The sequence below is a fragment of the Drosophila subobscura genome, chromosome J (assembly GCF_008121235.1).
Source record: "Drosophila subobscura isolate 14011-0131.10 chromosome J, UCBerk_Dsub_1.0, whole genome shotgun sequence".
Lineage (NCBI taxonomy): Eukaryota > Metazoa > Arthropoda > Insecta > Diptera > Drosophilidae > Drosophila > Drosophila subobscura.
In genome coordinates, this window is record NC_048532.1 from 23,143,097 (window position 1) to 23,167,911 (window position 24,815).

General features: G+C 52.2%; 16 protein-coding genes across 18 annotated transcripts; 8 read left to right on the forward strand and 8 right to left on the reverse strand.

The window, feature by feature from the left end:
- Positions 1–15: 15 nt before the first annotated feature.
- On the forward strand, positions 16–288 carry LOC117893692 (cyclin-dependent kinase inhibitor 1C-like; the record flags this gene model as incomplete). The annotated part of the gene is made up of 1 exon (XM_034800382.1): positions 16–288. A coding segment is annotated over one exon (273 nt), but the record flags the coding sequence as incomplete, so codon positions are not given.
- A 69-nt stretch (positions 289–357) lies between these two features.
- LOC117894544 lies at positions 358–773 on the reverse strand. The gene is made up of 2 exons (XM_034801664.1): positions 719–773; positions 358–654 (listed from the first exon to the last, which is right to left on the reverse strand). Exons 1-2 carry the CDS (start codon positions 737–739, stop codon positions 406–408), a joined length of 270 nt encoding a protein of 89 aa, XP_034657555.1. The 5' UTR covers positions 740–773; the 3' UTR covers positions 358–405.
- A 1,141-nt stretch (positions 774–1,914) lies between these two features.
- Positions 1,915–2,488, forward strand: LOC117893694 (keratin-associated protein 21-1). The gene is given in 3 exon segments (XM_034800384.1): positions 1,915–2,013; positions 2,067–2,268; positions 2,271–2,488. Coding segments are annotated over 3 exon segments (432 nt in total). The 5' UTR covers positions 1,915–2,001.
- A 226-nt stretch (positions 2,489–2,714) lies between these two features.
- Positions 2,715–3,470, reverse strand: LOC117894521 (cuticle protein 12.5). Of its 2 annotated transcripts, XM_034801635.1 has the most exons (3): positions 3,392–3,470; positions 3,024–3,335; positions 2,715–2,981 (listed from the first exon to the last, which is right to left on the reverse strand). In XM_034801635.1, the coding sequence occupies exons 1-3, from the start codon at positions 3,401–3,403 to the stop codon at positions 2,886–2,888; spliced, it is 420 nt and encodes a 139-aa protein (XP_034657526.1). In that variant the 5' UTR covers positions 3,404–3,470; the 3' UTR covers positions 2,715–2,885. The 2 variants fall into 2 exon arrangements, with proteins under 2 accessions (XP_034657526.1, XP_034657525.1); XM_034801634.1 differs by having other exon boundaries at positions 2,715–3,335.
- Positions 3,471–6,644: 3,174 nt separating this feature from the next.
- LOC117894543 lies at positions 6,645–7,056 on the reverse strand. The gene is made up of 2 exons (XM_034801663.1): positions 7,009–7,056; positions 6,645–6,934 (listed from the first exon to the last, which is right to left on the reverse strand). Exons 1-2 carry the CDS (start codon positions 7,018–7,020, stop codon positions 6,674–6,676), a joined length of 273 nt encoding a protein of 90 aa, XP_034657554.1. The 5' UTR covers positions 7,021–7,056; the 3' UTR covers positions 6,645–6,673.
- A 1,193-nt stretch (positions 7,057–8,249) lies between these two features.
- On the reverse strand, positions 8,250–8,866 carry LOC117894546. The gene is made up of 2 exons (XM_034801667.1): positions 8,787–8,866; positions 8,250–8,717 (listed from the first exon to the last, which is right to left on the reverse strand). Exons 1-2 carry the CDS (start codon positions 8,796–8,798, stop codon positions 8,496–8,498), a joined length of 234 nt encoding a protein of 77 aa, XP_034657558.1. The 5' UTR covers positions 8,799–8,866; the 3' UTR covers positions 8,250–8,495.
- Positions 8,867–9,306: 440 nt separating this feature from the next.
- On the forward strand, positions 9,307–9,811 carry LOC117894539 (small nuclear ribonucleoprotein-associated protein N). The gene has a single exon (XM_034801660.1). The coding sequence runs from the start codon at positions 9,444–9,446 to the stop codon at positions 9,747–9,749; it is 306 nt and encodes a 101-aa protein (XP_034657551.1). The 5' UTR covers positions 9,307–9,443; the 3' UTR covers positions 9,750–9,811.
- Positions 9,812–10,310: 499 nt separating this feature from the next.
- On the reverse strand, positions 10,311–10,918 carry LOC117894530 (vitelline membrane protein Vm26Ab). Its single transcript, XM_034801647.1, is given in 3 exon segments — positions 10,311–10,540; positions 10,543–10,758; positions 10,822–10,918. Coding segments are annotated over 3 exon segments (384 nt in total). The 5' UTR covers positions 10,834–10,918; the 3' UTR covers positions 10,311–10,384.
- A 1,011-nt stretch (positions 10,919–11,929) lies between these two features.
- On the forward strand, positions 11,930–13,753 carry LOC117894502 (TLR4 interactor with leucine rich repeats). Its single transcript, XM_034801612.1, has one exon. The coding sequence runs from the start codon at positions 11,950–11,952 to the stop codon at positions 13,633–13,635; it is 1,686 nt and encodes a 561-aa protein (XP_034657503.1). The 5' UTR covers positions 11,930–11,949; the 3' UTR covers positions 13,636–13,753.
- A 167-nt stretch (positions 13,754–13,920) lies between these two features.
- On the reverse strand, positions 13,921–14,392 carry LOC117894536 (cuticle protein 16.5). 2 transcript variants are annotated; one of them, XM_034801656.1, is made up of 2 exons: positions 14,185–14,392; positions 13,923–14,109 (listed from the first exon to the last, which is right to left on the reverse strand). In XM_034801656.1, exons 1-2 carry the CDS (start codon positions 14,344–14,346, stop codon positions 14,002–14,004), a joined length of 270 nt encoding a protein of 89 aa, XP_034657547.1. In that variant the 5' UTR covers positions 14,347–14,392; the 3' UTR covers positions 13,923–14,001. The 2 variants fall into 2 exon arrangements, with proteins under 2 accessions (XP_034657546.1, XP_034657547.1); XM_034801655.1 differs by having other exon boundaries at positions 13,921–14,392.
- A 283-nt stretch (positions 14,393–14,675) lies between these two features.
- On the forward strand, positions 14,676–15,127 carry LOC117894548 (cuticle protein 38). Its single transcript, XM_034801669.1, has one exon. It carries the CDS (start codon positions 14,773–14,775, stop codon positions 15,070–15,072), a length of 300 nt encoding a protein of 99 aa, XP_034657560.1. The 5' UTR covers positions 14,676–14,772; the 3' UTR covers positions 15,073–15,127.
- A 925-nt stretch (positions 15,128–16,052) lies between these two features.
- LOC117894524 lies at positions 16,053–16,609 on the reverse strand. Its single transcript, XM_034801638.1, has 2 exons — positions 16,561–16,609; positions 16,053–16,501 (listed from the first exon to the last, which is right to left on the reverse strand). The coding sequence occupies exons 1-2, from the start codon at positions 16,567–16,569 to the stop codon at positions 16,073–16,075; spliced, it is 438 nt and encodes a 145-aa protein (XP_034657529.1). The 5' UTR covers positions 16,570–16,609; the 3' UTR covers positions 16,053–16,072.
- A 140-nt stretch (positions 16,610–16,749) lies between these two features.
- Positions 16,750–17,177, reverse strand: LOC117894547. Its single transcript, XM_034801668.1, has 2 exons — positions 17,045–17,177; positions 16,750–16,979 (listed from the first exon to the last, which is right to left on the reverse strand). The coding sequence occupies exons 1-2, from the start codon at positions 17,054–17,056 to the stop codon at positions 16,782–16,784; spliced, it is 210 nt and encodes a 69-aa protein (XP_034657559.1). The 5' UTR covers positions 17,057–17,177; the 3' UTR covers positions 16,750–16,781.
- A 1,058-nt stretch (positions 17,178–18,235) lies between these two features.
- On the forward strand, positions 18,236–18,664 carry LOC117894535. The gene is made up of 2 exons (XM_034801652.1): positions 18,236–18,345; positions 18,416–18,664. Exons 1-2 carry the CDS (start codon positions 18,244–18,246, stop codon positions 18,662–18,664), a joined length of 351 nt encoding a protein of 116 aa, XP_034657543.1. The 5' UTR covers positions 18,236–18,243.
- A 1,654-nt stretch (positions 18,665–20,318) lies between these two features.
- LOC117893697 lies at positions 20,319–20,771 on the forward strand. Its single transcript, XM_034800386.1, has 2 exons — positions 20,319–20,351; positions 20,409–20,771. The coding sequence occupies exons 1-2, from the start codon at positions 20,319–20,321 to the stop codon at positions 20,721–20,723; spliced, it is 348 nt and encodes a 115-aa protein (XP_034656277.1). The 3' UTR covers positions 20,724–20,771.
- Positions 20,772–22,214: 1,443 nt separating this feature from the next.
- Positions 22,215–23,405, forward strand: LOC117894549 (uncharacterized protein DDB_G0271670). The gene is given in 3 exon segments (XM_034801670.1): positions 22,215–22,533; positions 22,585–23,114; positions 23,116–23,405. Coding segments are annotated over 3 exon segments (1,002 nt in total). The 5' UTR covers positions 22,215–22,238; the 3' UTR covers positions 23,293–23,405.
- Positions 23,406–24,815: the final 1,410 nt, after the last annotated feature.

Sequence of the window (24,815 nt, forward strand, 5' to 3'; positions counted from 1 at the left end):
GGCTTTGCTGCTCCTGGATTCGCCGCTCCCGCTCCTGTGGCATTCGCTGCCCCCACCAAGGTCGGCTTCGGTCTGCCCGCCCTGGCCCCTGTCCCACCCAAGGTCGCCTTCGCCGCCCCAGCTCTGGCTCCCGCCCCTCTGGGATTCGCCGCTCCACCAGCGCCCGTGGCATTCGCTGCTCCCGCCAAGTTCGGCTTTGGCCCATTCGCGGCTCCTTTCGGCGCGCCACTGCCCGCTCCCCTGGCCGCGGCACCCAAGTTCGCCGCTCCCTCCCCCTACTTCTTCTAGGAATTCTTCCATCCGCCCACATCCGTCCCATTAGCTTGTAGAACTTAGCCCAAATTCCCCCCAAATAAATCCATTTTAAATCTATTTATTGCGAGTCTTTTCATCCTCTGCGAGTGGCTACAGTCGGACGCTCTTCACGTGGCCAATGCGCTGGAAGAGGGGCACGTGCTCGAAGGGGGTGTGGGAGATGGGCACCGAGTCGTAGGTCACGTGGGCAATCTTCGTGAGGGGCGCCACGATGGTGTAGCCGGGCTGCTGCTCCTGCAGTGGATGATGATAGATCACCGGACGATGATGGAAGACAGTGACAGTGGCCGCCAATCCCAGCTGCAGGCTGGCACCCAGCAGCAGGAAGCACATGAAAAGCTTCCAAGAAAGAGAGAGAGAGATTACAGATCAGCAGAGTGGATGCATCCATCCCCCAGTTTACCTTGGACATTCCCATCCTCATCCTCTGTTGCTCTTGTTCCAGCGATTGCACTTGGACTAAGCCGCAGCCCGTTGAAGGCCAATCGTTTTATAGGCCCACTCTTCGGTTCTGTTCTGTTCTGTTCTGTGGCATTCCCTACCCAAGCGTACAGTTAGGAACCGGTTGCATTTCCTTTGTAACCCCATGCCCCATGCCCCTTGGAACCTGTTGCAACATCCTCCACCCAGAGCCATTCGATCCCCTCCGAAACCCGTTTTCAAGTTCAAGTTTAAGCCGTCTTGTGGCTCGCTCGAGGATTGGATTGTCAAGAGTCAGTGACTCTTTTGTACACTTAATTATACATACATACATATGTACATACATACATACATATGTACATACATTATACATATGTGTTTACATTTCTCTTTCCACTTTTTATGGGCCGCTGGCTGTGGCTTTGTTTCTCCGCTTCCATTGTCTCGGAGATCATTAATCGGTTGCCCAATCATTCATTCGCTCGTTGATAGTTTTTTCGGAGGTGTAAAGAATTGATTAGTCGCTGCCTTTATTTGGCAGAGGTTCGTGCTCTTTTAGCATAAATTAAACACGTAGATAGCTGCCCCTTTTAATCGATGTTCGTATACCCTTGAGGGGCATCGGCGGACAAAGACGACAAACACGAGTCGAAAAAGGTGGCACTCAATGGCAGATGAGTCGTAGAGATACAGAGTAGCTCTGCAGCCGAAAAAAGAGCATCCAGAAGTGAGTCTCAGCTGTACTCCGAGGACTGTGCATTGACCTCAATCGGAGACGACAGTTCTCAGTCAAAATCTTTTGATTGCTGCCATGCGCCCCATGAATGGGCGCTGCAAAAGGCCACCCACCAGATTCCACTTTGCAGATCAGAGAGCCAAGAGGCAAGACTGGGAACTGGGAACTGGTAAATGGGGAACTGGTACGAGCAAATGCCAAACCAGATCCGATCCAATCTGATTGCAGATTATACAATGGAGGAGGCCCAAAAGCGAAACTCACTCGTGGAACTCGCTTTCGTGTGACGTCAGTCTGTGGCAAGTGGCAGGCTCCGGCTTGGACTGCAACTGCAACTGCAACTGGAAGTAAATTAGATTAGCCATTTGCAGTGCTCATTAGGTCATCGATGGCCATTTTGGGCAGGACTCGAGTGCGGCTGGGGATTGGTATAAAAGCGCGAGGCTCGGGGCAGCTGCAGCAACATTATTGGATCGCCAGTCCCCAGAGCAGACACGACTAAGCCGAAAAGAAGCCGCACAGCCAGCCACATGATGAAGGGAGTAAGTAGCAGAATCCACAGAGAATCCACTTCTATTCCCGGAACTGCTTCCAGTTGATACTCGTGACTGTCCTGTGCCTGACGGCGAGTGGACTGGCAGCTCCTGCCCCCGATCCAGCGCCAGCTCCTGCTCCTGCACCCGCCCCAGCTCCTGCTCCGTCTGGCATTGGACTTGGACTGGGGCATAGCTACGGAGGACTGGGACTAGGACTGGACCTGGGCCACTATGGCGGCTACCACGGGGGATACCACGGGGACTGGGCCTGGGACTGGGCTTGGGCTACCACGCGCCAATCATCTCCAAGACGATCATCGGAAAGAGCTACGTAGGCGGCTACGGGCTGGGCCATGGCTATGGGTTGGGCCTGGGCCACGGATACGGTCTGGGGCATGGCTATCTGGGGGGCTACGGACACGGACTCTACGGCGGACATGGCCTGGCTCTGGGCGGCTATGGCTACGGCCACGGCTGGTAGAACGAGAGCCAAGGCGATCGTGAAACGTGCGGGAGCTTCCAATCGAGTCATACGCAAAATAATCTCTACAATCATATTCCAATAGCCTTAATCAATCAATCAATCAATCGCTCAGCCTTGAAAGCAATCCAATAAACTTATCTGACCTGAAGAAACACAACAAAATGAGACGAGCCGTGGAAAGTGTTTTCCTTGGTGGGTGGATCCGAGAGTGAAAATGAACCAATTTGAAATGGAAACGAAATACTTTATAATTCAACATCAAAATTCACCCTTTAACAATTTTGTTGTTTTGTTTTTGTTGCACAAATTGAAGGAAGAGAAAATCTTCCACTGGGTTCTCCCTCTGCTCTGAAGCGAGGGAAATGCTGGAAGGAGGCAGCCGCAGCTCAGCCGCTTACCAGCCATGGGCCAGGCCGTAGGCAGGAGCAGCCAGGCTGGGTCCCACGAGCGACTTGTAGCCCAGTCCCAGGGGAGAGCCAAGAGGGCCATGGGCCAGTCCTAGAGGACCATGGGACAGGCCCAGAGGTCCATGAGCCAGACCCAGAGGAGCGTGGGCGAGAGCCGGAGAGGCATAGCTGAGCCTGGGGCCCAATCCGTAGGCGGAGATGGCCGGAGCAGCCAGCGGAGCGTGGGCCAGGGCGGGGGCCGCGTAGCTAATCCTGGGAGCCAGGCCATAGGAGGCGTACGAGGGAGCGGTCAGGCCATGGCTGTAGGCCGGAGCGGCCAGGGCATGGCCGTAGGAGATGGCCGGAGCGGCGGCCAGGGGCAGCGACGGACCACCCAATCCTCCCAGATATCCCGGTGCGGCAGCAGCGCTGGCCAGGCACACGACGGCGAACAGGAACTGCAAACGGAGGGGAGTTAGAGAGAGGGAGTCCTCGAAAAGGAGTTCCGACTTACGTATTTGAACATGTTGGAGTGGACTGTGGGTCTGTGGGTTGCAGTGGCGAGAACACGGAGCTGAATAATGCCGCTGTCTGAGGCACAAATGCTTTTATAGCCCAAAGACTTGCCCAAAATGTTGCACGAGAATAAACGGATGGAGACCCAGAGACCCAGAGACCCACAAATGGGGGCCCACGAATGCACTTTTACTTTTGTTGCAAGGCAGAGAGACACACAGAGAGAGAGAGAGAGAGAGAGAGAGAGAGAGAGACATGCAAAGCTGGTATCGAGATGGAGATCGTGGACCCGAGACCCGAGCCCCCAGAGAACCGCCAGACTGCCTCGCCCTGCCCCGCCCCAACGCGGATGTTTGGCTGGAACTCAGATTGGGATATACCCTGGCGGAGGAGGGTATTCAGCACTTGGAAAAGACACAGGAGAAAGAGTAATAGAGAGCGGAAATAGGACCTATCAACGGGTAGTTTTGACTAAATTCTTTGCACATCTGATCAAGAATTAGCCTCTGAAAGTGTATCAAACACTTCGATCCACAGCGACTGCCTTCCCTTGAGTTGCTTTGAATAATTTCTGATAAATTTGTATTTGCCAAAAGCTGCCGCCGAGTCGAGTGGCGTGGAGTCTGTGAGAGGTGTGTGTGAGAAAAAGTTAAATTGCATTTTGTTTCTTGGGTTTTTCGGTTGGTTCTTTTTTGATGTGAGCAGTTAACAAGTTTTCCCTCCCGCCGCCACCCCCTCGAAATCATTTAAATGAGTCGCAACGAATGCGTAAGCCTTTTGTAGAAATTTCTGCACCTAATGCTCAGCCGCCGAGAGCCTTAATTATGGCACAGATCTGCGGCTGGGGCTGTGGCTGTGGCTTGGGGCGTGTCTTGGGGCGAGCACACCTGTGCGTGAGGCTGTTGCCAAACCGGACTCGGCCGGAGAGACTTCAGTCCGTTGTGACCCAATGTAGGGCAAAGCCAGATCAACATACTCGCCGCGAGTATTGTTCTCGAACAATAACCGACCGATCCGATCCGATCGATAAATGGCAGAGGCGTGGGCAAGGTCAGGCCAGCGGAGAGGGTATGCCACGCCACGGCACGGGCACGGGCACTCATAACTCAGGGGAGCTCGCTCCGGCTGCCTCTTAATTGCCAGCCAACGACCCACTCTATGCCACACTTTTCGGACACACTTTTTTACGCAAGACTGTTTGTGGCACTTAACACTCTCCTCTCGAGGTAGACCCCAAAACTGAATGCGTAAATCTCAGCCTCGCCGATGAGGTCTGCCTGCCGCCTGCGGGCAAATGGAAAGGAAAACGGGGAGGAGCTCTGGCAGTAACTCCAGTAAATGCTCCTCTGGTTGTGCGCGTAACTCGAGGAGATTTGCATATGCGTTTACTCGATGCATTTGTATACTGAACGTGGAGTGGGCGATGACCAGACTTATGGTCTGTTCTGTTCGCAATTCGGCTGTAAATCTCCCAGGCGACGCATTTCAATTAAGAGTAGGGAGCGAGCCCCTACAGATCCGGCTCTACACAGTGCGAAAAATGGCTGTCAGTTGATTCTGTGGCACTTGTGCAACGCAGCAACACACAACACACAGCGATTAAATCAAAACAGACAATTTATTGGGCTCCACAGGTTGAAATTCGAGCACTTGGCGGCGGTTCGGGCGGTTCGAGCGGTTCGAGCGGATCGAGCGGATCGAGGATCGGGTTTTGTTTTGTTTTCGTTTTCGTTCGTTCGTCGCTTATTGATGTCTCCGATAATTATAATTGATCGAGCAACAAGTTCTAATCGCTGCCACTCTCAGACATTATCGTTTCAATGCCTCTCCCCCTCCTTATCCCTGTGTGGCAGCAGTGTACGCATATCGTACCGGATCGTTTCGTATCGTTTGGCTGTCAATTAGACAAGATTGTGGCACTACTTCTACCCGTGAGTCAGTGAGCAGCAACGATAGCAGCAGCAGCCGCAGCAGCCGCAGCGGGGGGTAATTATAGCTTGGGGAGACACGCATCGTAGGCCTAGAAGTTTATGGCAAGCTAATTGCAGGGGCAGAATATGCTCTACAAACACTCATACGAATGGGGAATACCCTCTTCGCTTGATAACACTTGAATAAATAAATTCAGTCAATTTCCACATACCTCTTAATGTAACCCAAAGGAAATCGGAGCTGCAACGAACCAAGAGAACATAATGGATTAGTTAGGGATACGAAAACTATAAATAAATGAATCTCACTAATTAATTCATGTAGGACACCAGCCATTAGTTGATTTGTTCCACGAAATTACAATCACACCATCGGAATTCCCTTTAAACTATTCGAAACTGCTTTCAAAATGGATTCTTAAATATATTCGACAAGAAAATACCCTGTAAATATATCCGCAACAGCGCAGCCAACTGCCATTTCCCTTTGTTGTGGCTCCAACGTGACGTATTTGTCAGCAAACATTACACCCGGCGACAGCATACCCTGTACAGGGTAGCCTCCAGGGTTTTCATGGGAAATGCATTTCAATCTGGGGCTTCGGCAATTAAAAATCGGAACGCCCCGCCGCTGCAGCACGTTTCGGAAGGGGCGTGGCCGTCGAGTCTAAAGATTTTAATTTAATTTCGCGCTGCAGCAGCAACAAGTAAATTAGGGGGAGGGCGGGGGTGTATTTGCAGGCGCGGAGGGAGGCGTTCCGCAGGCGTTGAAAACATCGAAACGAATTCGCCATCAACGCGAGTCAAAGACTAGATTTAATTTGCCAATTTAGTCGCAGTTAAATGTCGCGTCGTACCCTGGGCCAAGACTTTATTTTGCTGCCTTTTCCCACTGTTTGCCACTTGCTGGTTGCACGCGGAATGGCATGATTAATGCCACAGAAGGGGTGGGGAAGGGGCGGGACTCCTTTTGCTTATTGATGGTTTGTGATTAACAAAATGCAATTTCAGCGGCGCCTTTTAATTAAGTGCAACAAAAAAGAGAAACAGCAAAACAGCTGAAGGAGGGAGCAGCAGCCTCTCAACTGTGGCACTCTGCGGCACTCGGCGGCACTCTGTGGCACACGCAGCTTTCAATTAAAAATAAAAACGACACTCGCTGCAGCAGTGCAAGGAAGAGCCCAAGGATTAAGGCTAGTGGAACGTGGCCAAGAGTCGATGAACCGGAGAGTGACACAGAAAATAACAAGTCAAGACATTGCTCGGTCAGTCAGCGCGTGGGCCTCTTGCATTGCATCTTTATTTGTGTGTGTGTGTGTGTGTTGTAGCTGTGGCACGCGTGTGGCATCCTACTTCTTGAGGACAGCGGCCACTGGTGCTGCGGCATAGACTGCGGGGAAGGCGGCGCTGTGGGCCACGGTGTGGGCGCTCACGCTGCTGGCGTAGGGGGCCACGTAGGGGGCGTATGCGGCGGTGTAGGCCAGAGGCGAGGAGTAGGCCACGGGAGCAGTGTAGGCCAGGGGGGAGGAGTAGGCCAGGGGGGAGGAGTAGGCCAGGAGACCCGGATTGGCAGCAGCAGCGGCGAACAGAGCGCACAGGACGAGGGCGAACTGCAATCGAAGGAAGGATGCAATCAGCAAAGGAAACGGAAACTTTTTCTCGGTCAGGAATCCATTTTACTCACGAATTTCATCATTTTGCTGGTTGGTGTTTGTGTTACTTGGAAGCGGGACTTCTGAATGACATCTTTGCCAGAGTCTGTCGTGGTTTATATACTCAGAGCTCCCCCCGCCTCGAAGCCAACCAATTAAAGCCCATCCTTGACTAAAGCCCAGCGTTTAATGGAAGCACTTCCAGCACGTACTAACCCCGAAATCAGGGCCAACATTTTGGCCTACACTCGCACTTTGCATAGCCATTGCCCAGATTCCCAGATGGACACATTCCCATATGCCCAGATGGCACTGAATAAATGTTTTGTATGCTCTGCATTCCCATCCATTATCTATCCACATCTACATCCATCCCACAGTGACATTTCCGCACTGGCGTCAGCGTCAGCAGCTGCCTTCTGCGGATTCGATTATCATAATTTAACACTTCCCCCCGCCACACTCCCCCTGGGGGACGTGCCTGCCATCTCAACCAACTCCGGTTTTACTTTACTTTACTTTTGTCTTTGCTTGGGGGGAGTACTCGCAGCTCGCTGCTAAATGCGCGATGCGCTGCTCTGCATTCTAATCGGAGATGCAAATAAATATGGCAAAGGGGTTTATCCCACGGGCAAAGGACGCAGCCGGATCGAAGCCCTTCGGTTAAGGCGAAGGCAAGGAGAGTAACATAAGTACCACAAGGGAAGGGGAAGCCCATAAGCGGCATTTGGGGTCAATGAATCTTAAACGTACATATTTGCATAATACACAGTACACATAAGTACATAAATAATTTCACACACAATTATCTAAAGGCCACTTTCCATATCTATACTCGACAAAATCAAAACTTTTTTGAATGAAAAGCTAATTGCCACAGGCAAAAATTAGACCCGAACACTTTGTGGTTTCAGCAGAGCTCGAAAAGAGCGGACCCCTTTTGCATGTAGTCATTCAAGTTTTAGCTCTCCGACTGGGAAATGCACCGTCAAATGCAACAATTTGTGCGCGGTATTTTCCACGCAATTTGGACACAATTAACACAATTGGCGGACATCGATCAACGGGTGGAGCCCAGAGGTTGGAAGAACTTGAAATTCACTAGATAACTAAGAGATATTCTCGAGAGAGTTACATATTATTAACACAGAATGAGGAGCCAATCCATGAGAATCTTCAGTTGAAGACTGAGCACCTTCCGTAGCTCCACTTCCCATTAGCTGTTAATTATTAACTAATTGATCAAACATGAAAAATGAACCAAAATGTTGTCTACGTTTAACGCAAAATGCAGATTATTTATTTCAACAATGTTTGTGGTATACTCCAGTGTGCAGAGGGTCCTGTTCCCATTGGTTCACTCTCAGCATTCGGCAGTTTGTTTGGGGTGCGTGAAAGGGAAGGTGGTGCAGTGCAGAGTGTTGCAGATTGGTGGAGCAGTTGGGGGATATTTATCCATGTTGTTGGGGTGTGGTTGGGTCCAGTTGCCAGTCATTCCAGTGTGCGGATTGTCCCTTCCTTAACGGTAGTAGGCGGCGTAGGGGTATGCGGAGTAGGCAGAGGCATAGGGATAGGCGGAGTAGGCGGCGTAGGCGGGGGCAGTGTAGGCGGCGGTGTAGGCAGACGAGTAGGGGGAGGCGGCCACCAGGGGGGAGGAGTAGGCGCTGTACGCCAGTGGGGCAGCAATCACCGCGGGCTTGGCAGCGACGCAGGCCACAACGGCGAAGAGGCAGAGAGCGAGCTGTTGGGAGGGGAGCAAATGAAGATTAAGTACTCCTCGTGGCTTCGGGGATTATCCTGGGATCCTTACGAATTTGAACATGTTGCTGGGTGGTTGGTTGTTGTGGGTTGGTTCTCAGGCAGTAGACTGATAATTGCTGCTCCCCGGCAGCGGAATTTATATAGCCAGAAGCCCAGCAGATGTTGGGGGAAAAAAACGAAGGTGATCCCGGGGAATTGGTATGCAAAAGAGACGCTCAGATCGCTTCCAAGACCATATACAACATACACACAGCGACACACCGACACACCGATACACCGAAGGCGGGACCAAGGAGAACCTTTGGCTGTGGCACTTTTGGTTTCGTTTCTGAGCGAGAGACGCGTGACGAAAAACGCTAAAAACAAATCGAACTGGCGGCGGCAGAGTCGTGTCTCGAATAACTAATCGATCAACGAATCAATCAATGGATGATATGCATCGTAGTATTCGTACTACAAGTCTTCGCCTGACCCACTGGCTAAGCTGCCTAAGCTGGCACCTCCGGGTTCCAGAAGTTTATAAATGCCACTCCGATCTCCGGCTTCGGTTTCATTTCATTTGTAGAACTTTGCGCAATCAGAACTCTGATAAAGATCAGGAGACCCACACAGAGATCCTCAGACATGTTCAAGTACAGAAAACTAGTAAGTTTCAAGCGGGGGCAAACGCCAGAGAAGACAAAGACGATGATGCACTTGCTCAACGATGAACGATCAACAGGTGCTCCGGCTGCTCCTCCTGGCTGCTGCTGCTGCTGCTGCCTCGGCGGGACAGATCCGGGATGCTGCCGAGGAGGTGGAGGTGCCGCCTGCCCATCGTGCCGCCCCGCCGCCACAGACTGCTGCGGCACCACCGGGAGGACCACCACCTGGGGGACCACTTGTGGGTGTGCCACCGCCGCCGAGCTATCCCTTGTTCTACCAAGCTGCGTGGCTGCCATTCGGGCGCTACAGCGCCTCCATTCCCCTCGTGCCACCACTTGTGGCACTCACTCGTGCCACTACACCATGAGCCAGCTCAAAGTGCGAGCCCTAACCGCCGGACACTGCAGTGGCGCCGCTTCTTGTTGAATTTTCATGAACTATTTGTTATATTTGATGTTTGTTTGGGTTTTGTTTGTTTTGTTTGGGAATATACGATTATATTTGGACACAAGATGCATTTTCTCTCTCTGGGTGTAATTATTCTAGGCCACACACATTTCTGTCACACTCTCTGGTGGGTGGAATGACGCAACTTCCAGTTGGAAACGGCCGACACGTGCTTGTCCTACCGAAAGATTTGTTTGTTTGCTCCGCGTCTCGATGGTTCCCGACTGTATTTCGAGGCAAGAAATTTGCATTCGATGACGCAAGTCATTTGGCATCTGTCTAGATCATTTCCGCATTTGGCAACTGACTGATGACGGCAGTGTGGAAGGAGCCATGGGACCATCCCTACGATAAACCCATTCCTGATAGTTATTTTCAGAACTAAAATTCTTCCCAAACCAAAGGCAAAATATGCTTAAGGTATTTGTTATGGAAATGGGTGAAATCTGTAAAAACTCTTCCCAAGAACGAAGTACTTCAGTTTGAGTTTCATTTGCGTATTTTTATTGCATTCCAAAGTCAGTTGTCAGTCCGTTTTCGATCCTTTAAAGTCTCTTACAAGACGGTGGTGTAGCCAGCGGCATAGGGATAGCTGGCATAGGGATATGCGGAGTAAGGATAGGCGGAGTAGGCAGCAGCCACTGGGGCAGTGTAGGCAGCAGCCACGGGAGAGGTGTAGGCAGCAGCCACGGGAGAGGTGTAGGCAGCAGCCACGGGGCGGTGTATGCGGCAGCCACAGGTGCGGTGTAGGCAGCAGCCACTGGAGCAACAATCGGGGCAGCGGCGACTCCGTTGAAGTTGCGGGCCACATACTGGGAGCTGGTGGCAGTCACCACACCTGCGGGAACAGCTGCGGCACCCACGACGACGCCAGGCTTGGCCTCCGCCACACTGCAGGCGATGGCAGCGACGAGGACAACGAGAGCGGACTGCAAGGAGAAGGACAATCGTGGAGATCCCTGTCTGAAGATCTGCTCTGCAGCCATCCTTACCAGCTTGAACATGTTGAGGTTGAGTTTAGAGTGATTTGAGCAAACAAATTGGACTATAATTGATCGAGTGGCCAGCTGTGGTTTTATACCCCAAACACCAGACAGACCCCGAGACACTTTTCGACTGTTCGATGGTTGAGTTTCTGGGCACACATTCGCACACATGATGTGGGATTTGGGTGGATGGTTCTACCGCTGCATAGGAATGCAGAGCAGGGCAGAGCGGAGCGGTTCGGCCTTTGAGTGGCTCAATTCGCTGGCTACGTGCCCGCGATTTCGGGCTTCGGGGAGGTCGAGTTCCCCATCTGGTAGTTCGGACACGTTCCAAAGCTCAGCCCATAAAAGTTGTTGCCGCTGCGAAGGTGAGTCTACGGGTAGTGGCCAGTGGCCAATGCCCAGTGGCTCATTGGAGGAGTGATTGATGCGACCTGCCAATGCTAATTGGCCGTTGATGAGTAACCTCTTGTGCCAGCGGCCAAAAGAGTTGGCCAGAAATCAATGAAAACGATGCACGTGGGGCAGGGGTAATCCGATTTCGATTTGCATCGTGCACCGTGGCAAGGTTACGCCTGCCACTTGCTCTCAATCGGCATCGCAGTCGCAGTTGCAGTTGCAATTCCATTTATGCAATGCGATTGGAGTCCATCTGCTCCCCCAATCCCGCACTTTTAATCTCTCTGATGCAACGCTTTCATCCCACAAAAGATTCGAAGCAGAATAAAGTTCAATGGACTGTCGAAAGTTGAGTCTCTTCTCTGTCTCTCTGTGTCTGGTATCTCGCATGGAAAGAGTTTCAAGCTCAAGCTACAAACATATATGAATATTTATATCCTACTCCTCGTATAATAATCCAATCCAAGCCAAGCCAAAGTATTCCAATGTCTGGAATGACTTACTTTCATTCGCTGCAAAATCCTCTGCACAAAACTGAACAAAACAAACCGACAACAGACCGACAATTCTTATCGCCAGACCCGCCAACCCGCCAAGCCGCCAAGCCGCGACAGAGAACTATCTGGGGGAGAGCGAGAGATATCTGTGGCCATAAGTATTATAATGTGGCATTATTTATCCCAGCTTGCAGCCTCCAAACAGTTGGAAATTCGCATTGAAACGGAGCGGTTCGCGATGCCCCGAAAGATGATCGTTTTGTGGATCCTGTTCGCGGCGACAGCCAGTGCTGGGGACATCAATCTGAGATGCGACGAATTCGATCCGATGATCTACATGGACGTGAACGAGGCCTTCTGCACGGTGACGGGCTTCATGGTCACGCACAGCCAGAATGTGGTGATCAAGAACGTGCCCACGGGCAACATGGTCAAGTTCATGAAATTCTACGAGTCGACGCTGCTCTACATGCCCTTCCACCTGTTCGAGACCTTCCCGCACCTCAAGACCCTCGATGTGTCCAGCACGAACATCCTGGAGCTCACCCGGAACACCTTCAGTGCGGCCAGCAACCTGACGTATCTGAACCTGAGCTACAACAACCTCACGTCCATCCAGACATCGGTGTTCATTGGAGCCAACTCGCTGATGAGGCTGGACCTGTCCTACAACGACATCTCGACCCTCAGCGTGAACGCCTTCTGCGGCCTGCAGATCATCAACAAGCTGCTCCTCACGGGCAATCGACTGCGGGAGCTGCAGAACGACATCTTCAAGGACAACGAGTACCTGGAGAACGTCTCGTTCGAGGGGAACTTTCTCAGCTACATCCGGCCGGAGGTGTTCAGCGGCATGCGGCGCATCAAGGAGGTGAATCTGTCCAACAATCAGCTGGTGCGCGTCCACCCGGACACCTTCTCGGAGGCCGCCAGCCTGGAGAGCCTCATGCTGTCGTTCAACCAGCTGCAGAACTTCCAGCTCACCGCCAAGAGCATCGTGCACCAGCTGCACCTGGACAACAACCAGCTGACGAACCTCACCATCAACGCCACCCGCTTCGTGCGGGCCAGCCACAACGCCATCTCCCAGCTGATCCTGCACCAGTCCCTGCAGCTGGAGACCCTCGAGCTGAGCGCCAACCGCCTCCACAGCATCGCCAACATCACGAACCTCACCTCCCTGCTCTACCTGGACCTCTCCGACAATCCCATCGGACAGCTCAACATCAGCACCTTTGCCCAGCTGAAGCGCCTCCGCAGCCTCAACCTGCGCGGCAATGGCATCCGGGAGCTCAAGTTCGGAATGTTCTCCAAGCAGAAGTACCTCGAGGAGCTCGATCTCTCCTTCAACAACATGACCAGCCTCAACCTGGACATGTTCGTGCCGTATCTGGCCAACATCAAGAAGTTCCTCGTGGACGGCAACGAGCTCAGCGAGCTGCAGGGCAATCGCACCTTTGCCGACACCTTCCCGATGCTCCAGAAGCTGGGAGTGTCCCGGAACCGCTTCAACTGCTCCTACCTGCACCGCCTGCTCATCCCGCCCTCGCTGCCCGAATCGGTGACCCTCAACATCGAGCCGGACAGCAGCCTCGAGGAGACACCGCACATCCGCGACGTCTCCTGCATCAGCCAGTCCCAGCTGGCGCTCAACGCCTCCTTCTCCGCCGAGGAAACGGCCCTCGAGACGCACATCCAGGCGCTGTCCAAGCAGCTCGAGCTCGTGGGCGCCCACTCCCAGAACCTGGAACTGCATCTGGCCTTCATGAAGGTCTTTGCCTACGTCCTCGGGGGCCTCGTTCTCGTGGGTCTGATCGCTCTGGTCGCCCTCAAGTATCTCAAGACTCGTCGCTCGGGGCGCTACAACCGCAGCAGCATTGTCTTCCATTCGAACGCCACGATGGATGCTAATCTGACGCTGTGAAGGATGCAAAACCCACTCTAGATATAGGAATCTTAGGATACATAAGTCCCTCTCCTCCCCACTGAAAGAATTCGCTGAATAAAATGCAACACGGAAGAGCAACAGAATAAACCCTGAAGCGCGACTCTCTCTCTCTCTCTTATCTGTGTCTGTGACGTCGGGGGAGAACTTCCTGTGGCCCGTAGCCTTTGTTTTCCTGATAAGTTCAAGCCAAAGACCTTGAAGCCAGCCCATTCCCCGATAAACCCGACCCGAGATTCATTCATTTCTGATTTCTGTTTCTGATCTGTCAGAGTTTTATATTTTCCATATTCTTCTTCAATTCGATTCGAGTCAGTCGGCGATGGGTTCCATTCGGGGCAGCATCTACTTCCTCAGCAGAACGGGGGCTGCGCTGTAGGCAGCGGTGTAGGGCGATGCCACGTAGGGCGAGGCGACGTACGGAGATGCCACGTAGGGGGATGCCACATAGGGGGAGGCGACGTACGGAGATGCTGCCACATAGGGAGAGGCTGCTGCCACGTAGGGAGACGCTGCTGCCACGTAGGGAGCCGCAAAGTTGCCGTGATATTCCCGGCTGTAGACAGCAGCCGCTGGGGCAGCAGCCACCAGGGGTGCGGAGTAGGCCAGAGGTGCCACAATTCCGGGCTTGGCCGAGGCGCAGGCCACCAGAGCAACGAAGGCGAGGGCGAGGGCGCAGAACTTGAACATCTTGAATTGGATTGTTGTGCGGTCGAGTGGTTGAAACTGAACTGATGACAACTGCCGGCTGAGCGCGGTAATTTATAGCCAGCAGAAATCCAACTGCTGCCTGCACTCAGCCTTCGACAGTTAGAAAAACCAAAAGGCAGCTTGGCCAAAGGTTCGTACTCATATTCGGATTGCTGCTCAATTAAAAGAGACTTCCCCACAGCACACGACGCTTGGTTCGACCCACTGGGAGGCTACGTGACTGGCGTGGCCAAAGTGGGGGAGCCCACAGAATTGGCTTGAGACCTTGCAAGGCCGCTTGGCACTGGCACGGGCAGTTTGTGTGTGGAACTGTTGCTATATAAGCCGAGACCCTGCGTCTGGTTGGGCATCAGTTGCATTTGTTCCATTCAACAAGTAAAACAATCTAGAACCGAATCCTCCAAGATGTTCAAGTTCGTCGCCGCCGTTGTCCTCGCTCTGATTGCCTGCGCTGCCGCCAAGCCCGGCATCGTGGCTCCCCTGGTCTACTCCGCACCCTACGTGGCTGCCTCGCCCTACGTGGCGGCGTCTCCGTACGTGGCAGCATCTCCTTATGTGGCATCGCCCTACGTCGCCTCTCCGTACTCGGCCGCCTACGCTGCTCCTTACACCGCTGCCTACACCGCTGCCTACGCCTCTCCCTACGCCGCCGCCTACACAGCACCCTATGCCGCATACACCTCTCCCCTGCTGCTGAAGAAGTAGAGAGCACGCCGGAAGTGCCACCCGAACGGCCGCACCCACCTGTAGCACCTGTAGCACCTGTAGCCTGCAACCGGAAATCGAACGAATCCCGCAATGTCCCAGAAATAAACTCTAATCAAACGAACTGCCAATGTCTTTCGCTCCATCTTTCCTCTGTGGGTAAATACAGCTGCAAATAACCATTCTCTCGATGGATGTGTGACGGGGAACTCATCTGTTTCCCGAACAGAAATAGTTTGCAGCTCCCAAGACAAAGGCAGATTGCGTGTTCCATGCTAAATGTCACCTAATCTCAAGTAATTATCGGCATAAATAGAACACGAACTGAATGGATGAAGCAACCTTTTGTCTGCCGCAAATTATTCATCCGGGACATTCATTCATAATATTTCTGCCCCACACAAACGCGAGTTGCAGATAAGATGGCTAATTATCCTTGGCTGGTACACATGTTTTGTGGCGTGCGACAACGAGCGACATTCATCAGAGACACACACATTGGGACAATGCAACGTGCCACATTTAAAATTAGACTCCACAGCGTATGCGTAATCTGCGGCAGCTCACAAACAGAACAGAGCAGCGTCGATTGAGGGCAGGGCAGGGCAGGGCAGAACAGAGGGAAGCGACACACAGAGAGAACGCAGAACAGAGCATTTGTTTGATTTGTTTACAATATTATGCAAAACTGCCATTTAATTCAACATTTTATTAATAACTAGCGGAACGGGGGGGGGAGCTTTGCTGCTTTGTGGCAGTTCCATGACACGGCATGGACACACAGAACTATCGAATTATATCATTGGACCAGACTGCATTTCGGGCGAATTTCTGCTGAATTTCCTGGGAATGTTTCCCAACTAGCCAGCTACATGAATTCTACACAAAACGAGAGGCTGAGGAGTGGCGCATACTTCTAGGCGGAGTGGAAATATTCCCCAGCTGCCGAAACCACATTAATCCATGAAATGTCCCTTTAACTCTAATTTTATTTATAATTTCACGAGTCTGCCAGCTGCCAGCGAGCGAAGCCACGCGTAAAGCCAATGCTGTTCGTCAGCTGGAAGTTGCCGGACAATCCCAGACTGAAGAAAAAACTGCCGAAGGGATCGAGCACCACTTTCTGGCCTCCGAATATTGCGGGCTTTGGCTTCTTGTTGTGGTTCTTTTTCGCGTTGCTCTGCAGCTGATTGAGCGCACTGTTCAGCGAGGACGAGGGATGCTGGACGAACTGATGGACGCCAATGAAGAATTTCTGCACATCCCCAAAGAAATCGTTCGCGGGGTAGCCCTTGGCGGGATCCTCAATGAGGAGAAAGTCTTCGGTGTCCGGATTGAGTTCCAAACTCCTGCCAAAGCCAGTGGAGAAGAGGATCGACAGGGGCTGACTGAGGCCCGACTCCAGCAGAGGCAGAAAGATCAACAGCAGCTGCAAAGATTATTCTCGGGATGAAGAATCAAATGGGAACGAGCCCAGCAGCCACTTACACACCACATACTCCCAGTAGCAGTCTCAGAACTAAACCAAAGATCTGCCACTGCATCTCCTTTTATATGTGGAATATTCCCCTCTCCGACTACGAATAAAGAAACACTCGAAAAATATTCAAACCAATTTCACAAATTTATTTCGTGGCTTCGGGCGACAGTTTGGCTGTCTGGCTGGCTGGCTGGCTGGCTGTCAGCTGCCTGGCGATCCTCTCAGATCGTCAGATCCAGCCGTAGCCATGGCCGTAGCTGCCGTAGCTCAAGGGGCGCACAATGCTGTGGGAGTGGGTCCACACGGGGCTGCTGATCACTCGCACCGCGGGCAGACTGTGGTACGAGGTGGTCAGGATGGGCGCGGACGAGTGCAGCAGACCCGGAGCGGCGCAGGCAAAGGCCAGGCAAAGCGCGAGGAAAACGAACTGAAGGAAGAGGATTTCTTGATTACTTTAACCCACGATGACGATCCCCGAGGGGAATGGCTTACCAGTTTGAACATTTTGAGAGGGTTCTTGGAAGCAGAGCAGCTGTCAGAAGACTTGATGGCTTGCTCGGCGCGTGGCGGCTTTTTATAACGAAAAACTCCACCCAGAAGCAGCGCCAAGAAGCCAAACCAATCGCCCACCGACCTTGGAGCTTGGTGGCACCACAGCAAGAGACTGCACAGCAGCAGCTCACGTTTCCACCTTCCATCCCATTCGCCTGACTTTGGTTTGGAATTACTGAGAAGTGCAGCCACAACCACCGCCAAACCGCTGCACCGCTGCACCACTGCACCACTGCACCACTGCGCTTCGGTCTGATTGGGAAATGCTCCGCAAAAGAGCACGCACAATGCGGCTGGAAAACTGCGTCATTTTCCCGTAGCGATAAACAAATCAACAGCTTCCCCCCAAGAAACGGAAAAACAATCAACAGAATTTCGTCTTTTTGGTATAAACAAAAACCTCACTTAATTGATTTTAGGCGTGGGAGTTTGTTTTTGGACTGGCGAACAAAGAAAAGCAGAGGGAAACATCGCAATTTTTGCCTAGACCCCTCCACAGAAGCCTCCACCCACCCACTGCCTCTGACCTTGAAAGCCTCTCAAGCGAGCGGCAGGAAAAATACCGGAAGTGCGTCGCTGCTTTGTGGCAGGAGGGAGGCTTCTCATTTAATTGTTTATTTTGGACCAAGAGACCAAGACCAAGACCTACACCAATACTCTCCCCCCTCCGACTCGAGAAATCAGATAAAGGGAAGCAAATAAACGCCTTCGCCTGGGCCAAGGCCATGGCCAGCAGGAGAAGGAGGAAGTGGCGGTGGGAGCAGCCGCTGTGTGTGTGTTTTGTGTGGCTCAATGCTATCCTGTCACAGGGGAACACAGCAACACTCACGACAACAGACAATCCGATTCGAATCAGATTTCAGAGTTCTCAGCTCTGAGTTCTGAGTGGCAGGCAACGAACGAGTTTCCCGGCTGCAGTCTGAAGTCTGCAATTGCAGTTGCTTGCATCATTCCGCTGCCATTCCCTGCCATTCCTTTTGCCATTCCTTTGCCATTCAAAGTGAGTTAAGGGCTCCTTTCATTTGCCGCCTGCTGGCGCTGCCGCTGCCGCTGCTGCTGCTGCTGCTGCCCGCAAATGCCTTTGACCTTGGAGACCAAAACCCAGACCAAGAGCGGACCAAAGTGAAGGTCTCTTTTCGATGTGTGGTTTCAGGGCCTATAAAAGGCCCATCCCTCTGACAGCAGGGATTCAGTTTGCGATCACTGGCCCAAGGAGTTGCAACGCGATAGAAATGAAGCTGGTAAGTGCGCCAAGAACCACCGAAGGAGAGTTTTCCCCTTCTAATGGCCGTTTCCTTCCTCCACTCTTAGCTGATTTTTGCCTGTCTGCTGGGCCTGGCTCTCGGCCACGAGGTCTACACCTATTACACCCCGTCGTATGGGTATTATCCGCCGAGCTATGCCCGGTCAGCGGGTGTCCTGCCGCTGGCCTACTCCCGCCTGGTGGCTCCTGCGGCTGCCGAATCGCATCTGTACCACAGCGTGGCGACTCCCAACTCCTTCCAGCAGCAGTACCGCAGCGACTACAAGCCCCTCACCTATGAGTATCATCTGTACTAAGCAGAGAGACAGCAAACAGCTCTCGTCTCCAAGTGAAATTTGAATAAAGTTTGTCCACTCCCGCAACGAAAGTGTTTAATTGTGGCCTAGCCCCACCCATCCGCTGGCCCTCTGACCCGTGGTCTGTTGAACCCCAGGCAGCCTCCCATTGTTGCTTCATCGGGCGCAGAGCAAACAATGAAGGGAAGGCAAAGGCTCAATGGCTGCGAGTTGTGTATCGAATGACCCCAAAATTAAGTTCCCTGCTCTCTGCAGTTGTTCACCTGTGTGTGTGCCACCTCCTGGTGGTAAGTGGTAAGTGGCAAGTGGCAAAGTGGAGGCTCGTCTAAATTTATCCACGCTCAAAGTGGCAACAAATTAAGCGGGCGCCTTGGTGCCTGCCTGCCTTGGTGTCGCACGTCACAGGCGGAGGCCGGAGAAGCCCCAGAAGCGCCCCATGGCTGCAATGTGACCGCAAGGAGCGCAGGGACTTTTGATGCTGCGACGTGCGAGTGGCAGGCCTTGGGAACAGCTGAGGGAACGTGACTGGTGACCCGAGGCTGGTCACATGGCACTCCATCCGGTTGGGGCGGGCCATTCCCCCACATCCCACGGGTCTCTCGTACGCAAATTTCCCCTCAAAAGCGGAAACCAAATGCTAATCTAATTATCTGGCATTAATTAATATCTGATTGGTTCTCTCGAAGCTGATACACTGCAGGAATTGCTTCGCTCGAAGGGTACACTGAGGTTTGGCAACCATTTTGGGCATTTCAGGGGAGAATTTATTAGAGTTCAGACTTACCAGGAGGACAAATCCCCATCGGGGATGGCTGTAAAGATAAAGATTTAGAGTTAGAAATGGTTTGGATAAGAGAATGCGTAAAATGAGTCAATAATCTATACAATAATCCGCAACAGAATTCAATGAGGAAACATTCAAGAACTTTAAGAACAATCCCGACTCCCATGCAATTAGCAAAGTGTATTCTGTGGTCCAATTATGTCCAAGATTTACGACTGCGAGTGCCAGAGATGGGACATTATGCAAAAGCAAAACTAGAAGCGACTCCTCTTGCCAGTGGATGCCACTGATTAGTGCCCAGAGTGGGGGGAGTGGGGGCATCAATATCAGCTTACAGCTACTGCTCCGTGCACATCCCTCACTCTGCAAACTAGTTTAAAGCAGCTCCTCTTCGGCTTGGCTTCGATTCCTCCTCGCATGAGTCCATGTGCCAGTTCAAGGTTTTTTCAACGACCAATTAATGGTTGAGGAAATCCCTGGGAGGCAGGCAGGCAGGCATGCAACATGCAACAGGCAGGCAGGCAAATCTATGTGAGGCTTACACTCTCCTACAAAGCAGGGGAAACAGAGACACAGAGAGATTGCAGAGGGAAGATTCGTGATTCGTGATTCGTGACCGAAAACCAGAACAAACAGAAACCAGAATGGGGAGAATGAAACGCTCTGCTCAGGGGCAAGCCTCTGCCAAGCAGTTTACCCATGAAAACAGGCTTTGGCCGGCCTGCAGTCCCCCCAATGCAGAGTCCTATACGTATAAAAGGCCCACAGGAATGCACAGCAGAGCTCAGAGCAGAGTGGCCCGTGGTCCGAGTGGAATCGAGGAATCCAGAGATACCTAGAGACGACGCAGTTTGCAGTTCTTGCCACAAAATGCACAAAATGCGCAATTATTCGCATCTTTGGGTAGGCAAATCCTCTCGTCCATCGACTTGTTGACAGTGTTTTTCCTTCCCTTTGCAGCAGCAGCTAGTGCCAGTGCTGGTGGTGTTGCTGCTGGCCAGCACCTGCGTCAAGGCCAAGCCGCTGGTCTCCTTTGGCGTCAGCTACCAGCAGCCGCAGCCCTACGTGGGACCGGGACCCTACTACAGCAGCTACTACGGCGGACCAGGACCAGGAGGACCCTACCAAAGTGGCGGCTACTACTCCAACTCCAACCACTACTACAGCAGTCCGGGATCGCCCTATCCCTATCGGTATCCCTATGCCGCAGGACACCGATACGGAGCCCTCGATGTGGGAATCGGCGCCCTGTCGCTAACCCCCTTTCTCCTCTGAGGGAGGGCGAGGAGATGGTGCGGAATCAATCCACAGAGCAAACACAAAAAGAAATGAGTGAAAATATACTCAAAGACTTTTCATTTTTTTCCACGGCACGCATTGCCCAAGCCTCCAGGAGGTGGCCCGACAGGTGGTCACCACAGAAAGAACCCCCCAATACGTGACATTTCCACGGGGCAGTGAGATCTCCTGCGAGTTTACGTGTGACCCACTGACTGACTGAATTTCCACACAATTCCCTTGGCTTTTCGCCGTCTTTAAGCCTTCAACTGATTATGTTGCCGCTGCTGCTGCTGCTGCTGCTGCTCGCGCTGCTGTCCTTGCCGCTTGTCGCTGTTTTTATTTATAGAAGACTTTTCCCATCTTTTCCAGTCTTCGCGGGTCCGTGCATAACCGCAGTGCGTTCGCAAAACGTGCACAAACCGCCTTGGGGAGTGGGTGGAAAGTGGGAGCTTTTCCTTTTGGCTCTTTCTTGGGCTAAGCGCATAATTGCAGTCATTATCCGGAATTAGATTAGCCCTGCGTCCTCCTTTGGATCTATTTCAGAAGGGGACACTCTCTTTGTGGTGCACCAAAGGCAGAGACTTCATTATCCCTCTGTAATAATTCCATGGGGCATGCTTATGGCCCTGAGCTTCCCTTTCCGCATCGAGCAAAGGTGAAGGTGCAACATCCGCGTGTGCATGTGTCTGGCAGATTCCTGTCTCATGTTTTTGGACACGAGTTGCACAGACTCCTCCTGCCAGTTGCCAGTTGCCAGTTGGCAGTTGCCACTTGCTTCACGTGAGTCTCGTCCACATGCGCGGCTGATTTTGCTGGCCGAGTCACTAGTTTTCCAGGTGACGGCGATGCCTGGGGGAATGACGTGCTATGGATGGATCACGTTCCCCATCACGCACAATGATGGCAGCTCAAAAGTGCAGCACAAGCGGCGCCGAAGTGTTGTGCCGAGAGTCGTCCATCAGGCATCAGGCATCAGGCATCAGCCCTGCCGCACAATGGGGAAGCCATCAGCAGTCACGTTGAGTGGAAAAGCCAAAGCAACAGGCAACAGGTAGAACAGGGCCCCATCTCCGCCAATGGGCCTTCATTAGTTGTGTGCCTGCTCCTTGTCGACACTTCATCGTCGTCGATGAGTCCTCGTCGCAGTCCTCGTCGTTGGGCCTCGTCGTCGGGGTGCGCTCGTAACACGAGCAGCGAGCAACGAGTCCTGCGTGTGTCCTCGTCGGAGGCGAAGGTTGAGCCGAGGCGACGCTGCCACACTGCCACACACGACATTGAGGATGTGTATAAAAGCAGGAGCCGCAGTGCAGCCAGCAATAGTCTTTGCCAGAACTCACGGGACGCGAAAACCTCCAGAGAAACATCTGCTCCGAAGAAATCCCAAAAAACAGCAGCTAAAAGCAGCTCCAACAGAACTCGAGTGATTCAGAGAAGTGTGACACAAACTAGTGACAAAAACCAGTGAAGAGAACTTTAAAGAACAATAAATAAATAAACAAACACTCTGAAATGGATACCCTTTCGCCTAACAATGGCTCCAAGTCGAGCTCCAGCGGCAGCTCGGCGGCCAGCTCCTCCATGGATCTGGGCAGTGGCAAGCAGCGCCATCAGCGCGGCCAGAAGAAGCTCTCCCGCAGCAGGAGTCTGCTGCAGTTGCTCAGCAGACACTTGGGCAAGCACTTCCATCACCACTCGCATCATCCGCAGCACGAGACGGTCTACAGCAGCCAGGACGACATCCGCAGCAGCTCCACAGACTCCTTCAGCCTGAGCTACGAGCGCGGCTCCCACGAATGCACCGGCGGCATGTCCATGAACATGAACATGAACATGAACATGAACATGAATATGACAGGAGGCTCCAGCCAGGATCTGGATGAGCCCACCTCGGGATACTCGCGGTACTCGCCCACGGGCCTCGACTTCTACGACAACCAGGGACACATCTACGTGGATGCCGTGTTCCGGCCGGGCAGCGCCCTGGAGCAGCTGCATCCCCAGATGCACTACGACGAGGACAGGAGCGAGGGCGGCAGCAGCGAGGGCAGCAGCAGCAACGAGGGAGAGGCAGAGGGCGACAACGACGGCGACAATGAGCGCGAGGACGACAACGACAACGATAATGAGAATGAAAATGAAAATGAAAACAGGAAGCAAAGATCCGCCTCGGCGGCATCCGCTTCCGCCTCCAAATCGCACGGACTCCATCTCAGCCGCATCTCCATCTCCTCGTCGGTCAGCCGGATGCTCCAGCACTTCTCCAGCTCGGCGGCCACCACGGCAAACGCCTCGCTGCGCTCCCTCTCCTGCAGCAGCACGCCGCTGCATCGGCAGCTGAAGAAGAAGTCCCTCTCGCCCCACAACTCCAACAGCAGCAGCAGCAGCAGCCTCCAGCAGCTCCAGCTCCAAGTCCTCCTCCTCCTCCTCGAAGAAGGACAAGAAGCAGCAGAGCATCCTGCGGCCGCCCGTACAGTACGTCTACATGAAGGGCATGTCCGGCCTCTACTCGCGAGTGCCCAGCTACGCGGTCTGCTGCCCCTACACCCTCCACCACATGTACTAAGTGGAAGGGGCAGATGATGCTGCAAGGAGTGGAGACGGGACTGGATACGGATCCCAGGATCCTAGTGATGTACGACGAGTGCCTAAATGCCAAGGAGCAAGGAAGGTGGCAGCATGGAGCATATTTTATAAATGTGCGAGAAGGCTGAGTCCGCTGAGAGGATACAGCAGATGGACCCATGGGTGTGCCCCAGAAATCAACATATTGTCTGTCTGTCTTCTGTGCGCTACGATAGATGCAGCCTGAGACGATCTAATTGTCTTTGGCCAGTACTGTAGGGACTTTCAGTTTACAACTAAAGAATGAAACATAGTTTTAGCCCAGAGGAAAACGTTATTTAGATAATTATTATAGTTAAACCCCTCTAGCCCCACTCCACATATCTTGCGATGAGTAATCCTAAAGTTAGACTCGATTTTTGAGACACATTTAGTTGAAAGATGAACAAGAGATTCTGCACACTTCTTAAACAGTTTTCCCCTTTGCTTTGCACTCATTTCAATTCGATTCGATAACTTAAAGAATAAAATAAAAACAATTTCAAATTAACGAATTTATACAAAGGAAAAATGAACAAAAAAAGAACAAACAACAAAGGAAAATGTCTTAAAGAACACTCTAATTGAAAACCCAACAACTTTACAATAATTCACACATTTTTTTAAAGCAAAAACAACAATTATTCTAACAAAAAGAACAAAAAATATCAATGAAATGAAACAACAGAAAACTTTATGGTAGTTTGGAGAATATAAAAACTGTAGCGAGAAATGTAATTAGAGGCCTAAGAAAATGACAAGAATCTATACAACACAAATGTAGATATATTTTTAGTAATTATTTAATCTACAATTAAGACTAGATGTCAATGGAATACAAAATATACATGACTAATACCACAAAAAACAAAAACCAAAACCAAAACTTTACTTTACTAGGGGGTGGGGGAGAGAGACAAAACAAAAATCAAATTTCAGTCAAGGCGAATGGAACGCAGACATCAAGGAGAGCTTCAATTGTAACGGTTAAGCGCAAAGCTTAAGGACACCGTTAACGTAGGCAAAAAGCTCTCTCTGCGAGCGAGAGTCGTGAGAGTGGCGTGGCCTCCAAACTTTTGTTTAGAGAACACTCTCCCACTGTTCCCACTGGGAACAGACACCGAAAGTGTGCCAGTGCATGGACTCCAGTTCCGATTGGCCTGCCTCCCTCTTGCTGCTACTGCTGCTGCTGATGATGTAGGCAAAGTCCTCAAAATCAAGTTGCTGAAGGACTCGACCTTACAGTTTTGACATACGAGAGAGAGAGAGCGCGCATATCGTATCATGTCCATGTCCATGCCAATGTCTGTGCGACTCCGTGACGTTAATCGGCGATGCTGCCTGCCTGCCCCACTGCCACACAGCCACACTGCCACACTGCCCCACTGGCGAAGCGTTTAAAATTTGATGACACCTCAATTATGTAGGTTTCCCAATGGGTGGGCTGTGGGATGAAGGCCGTCTCCTCTCTCCTTCATGTCCTCT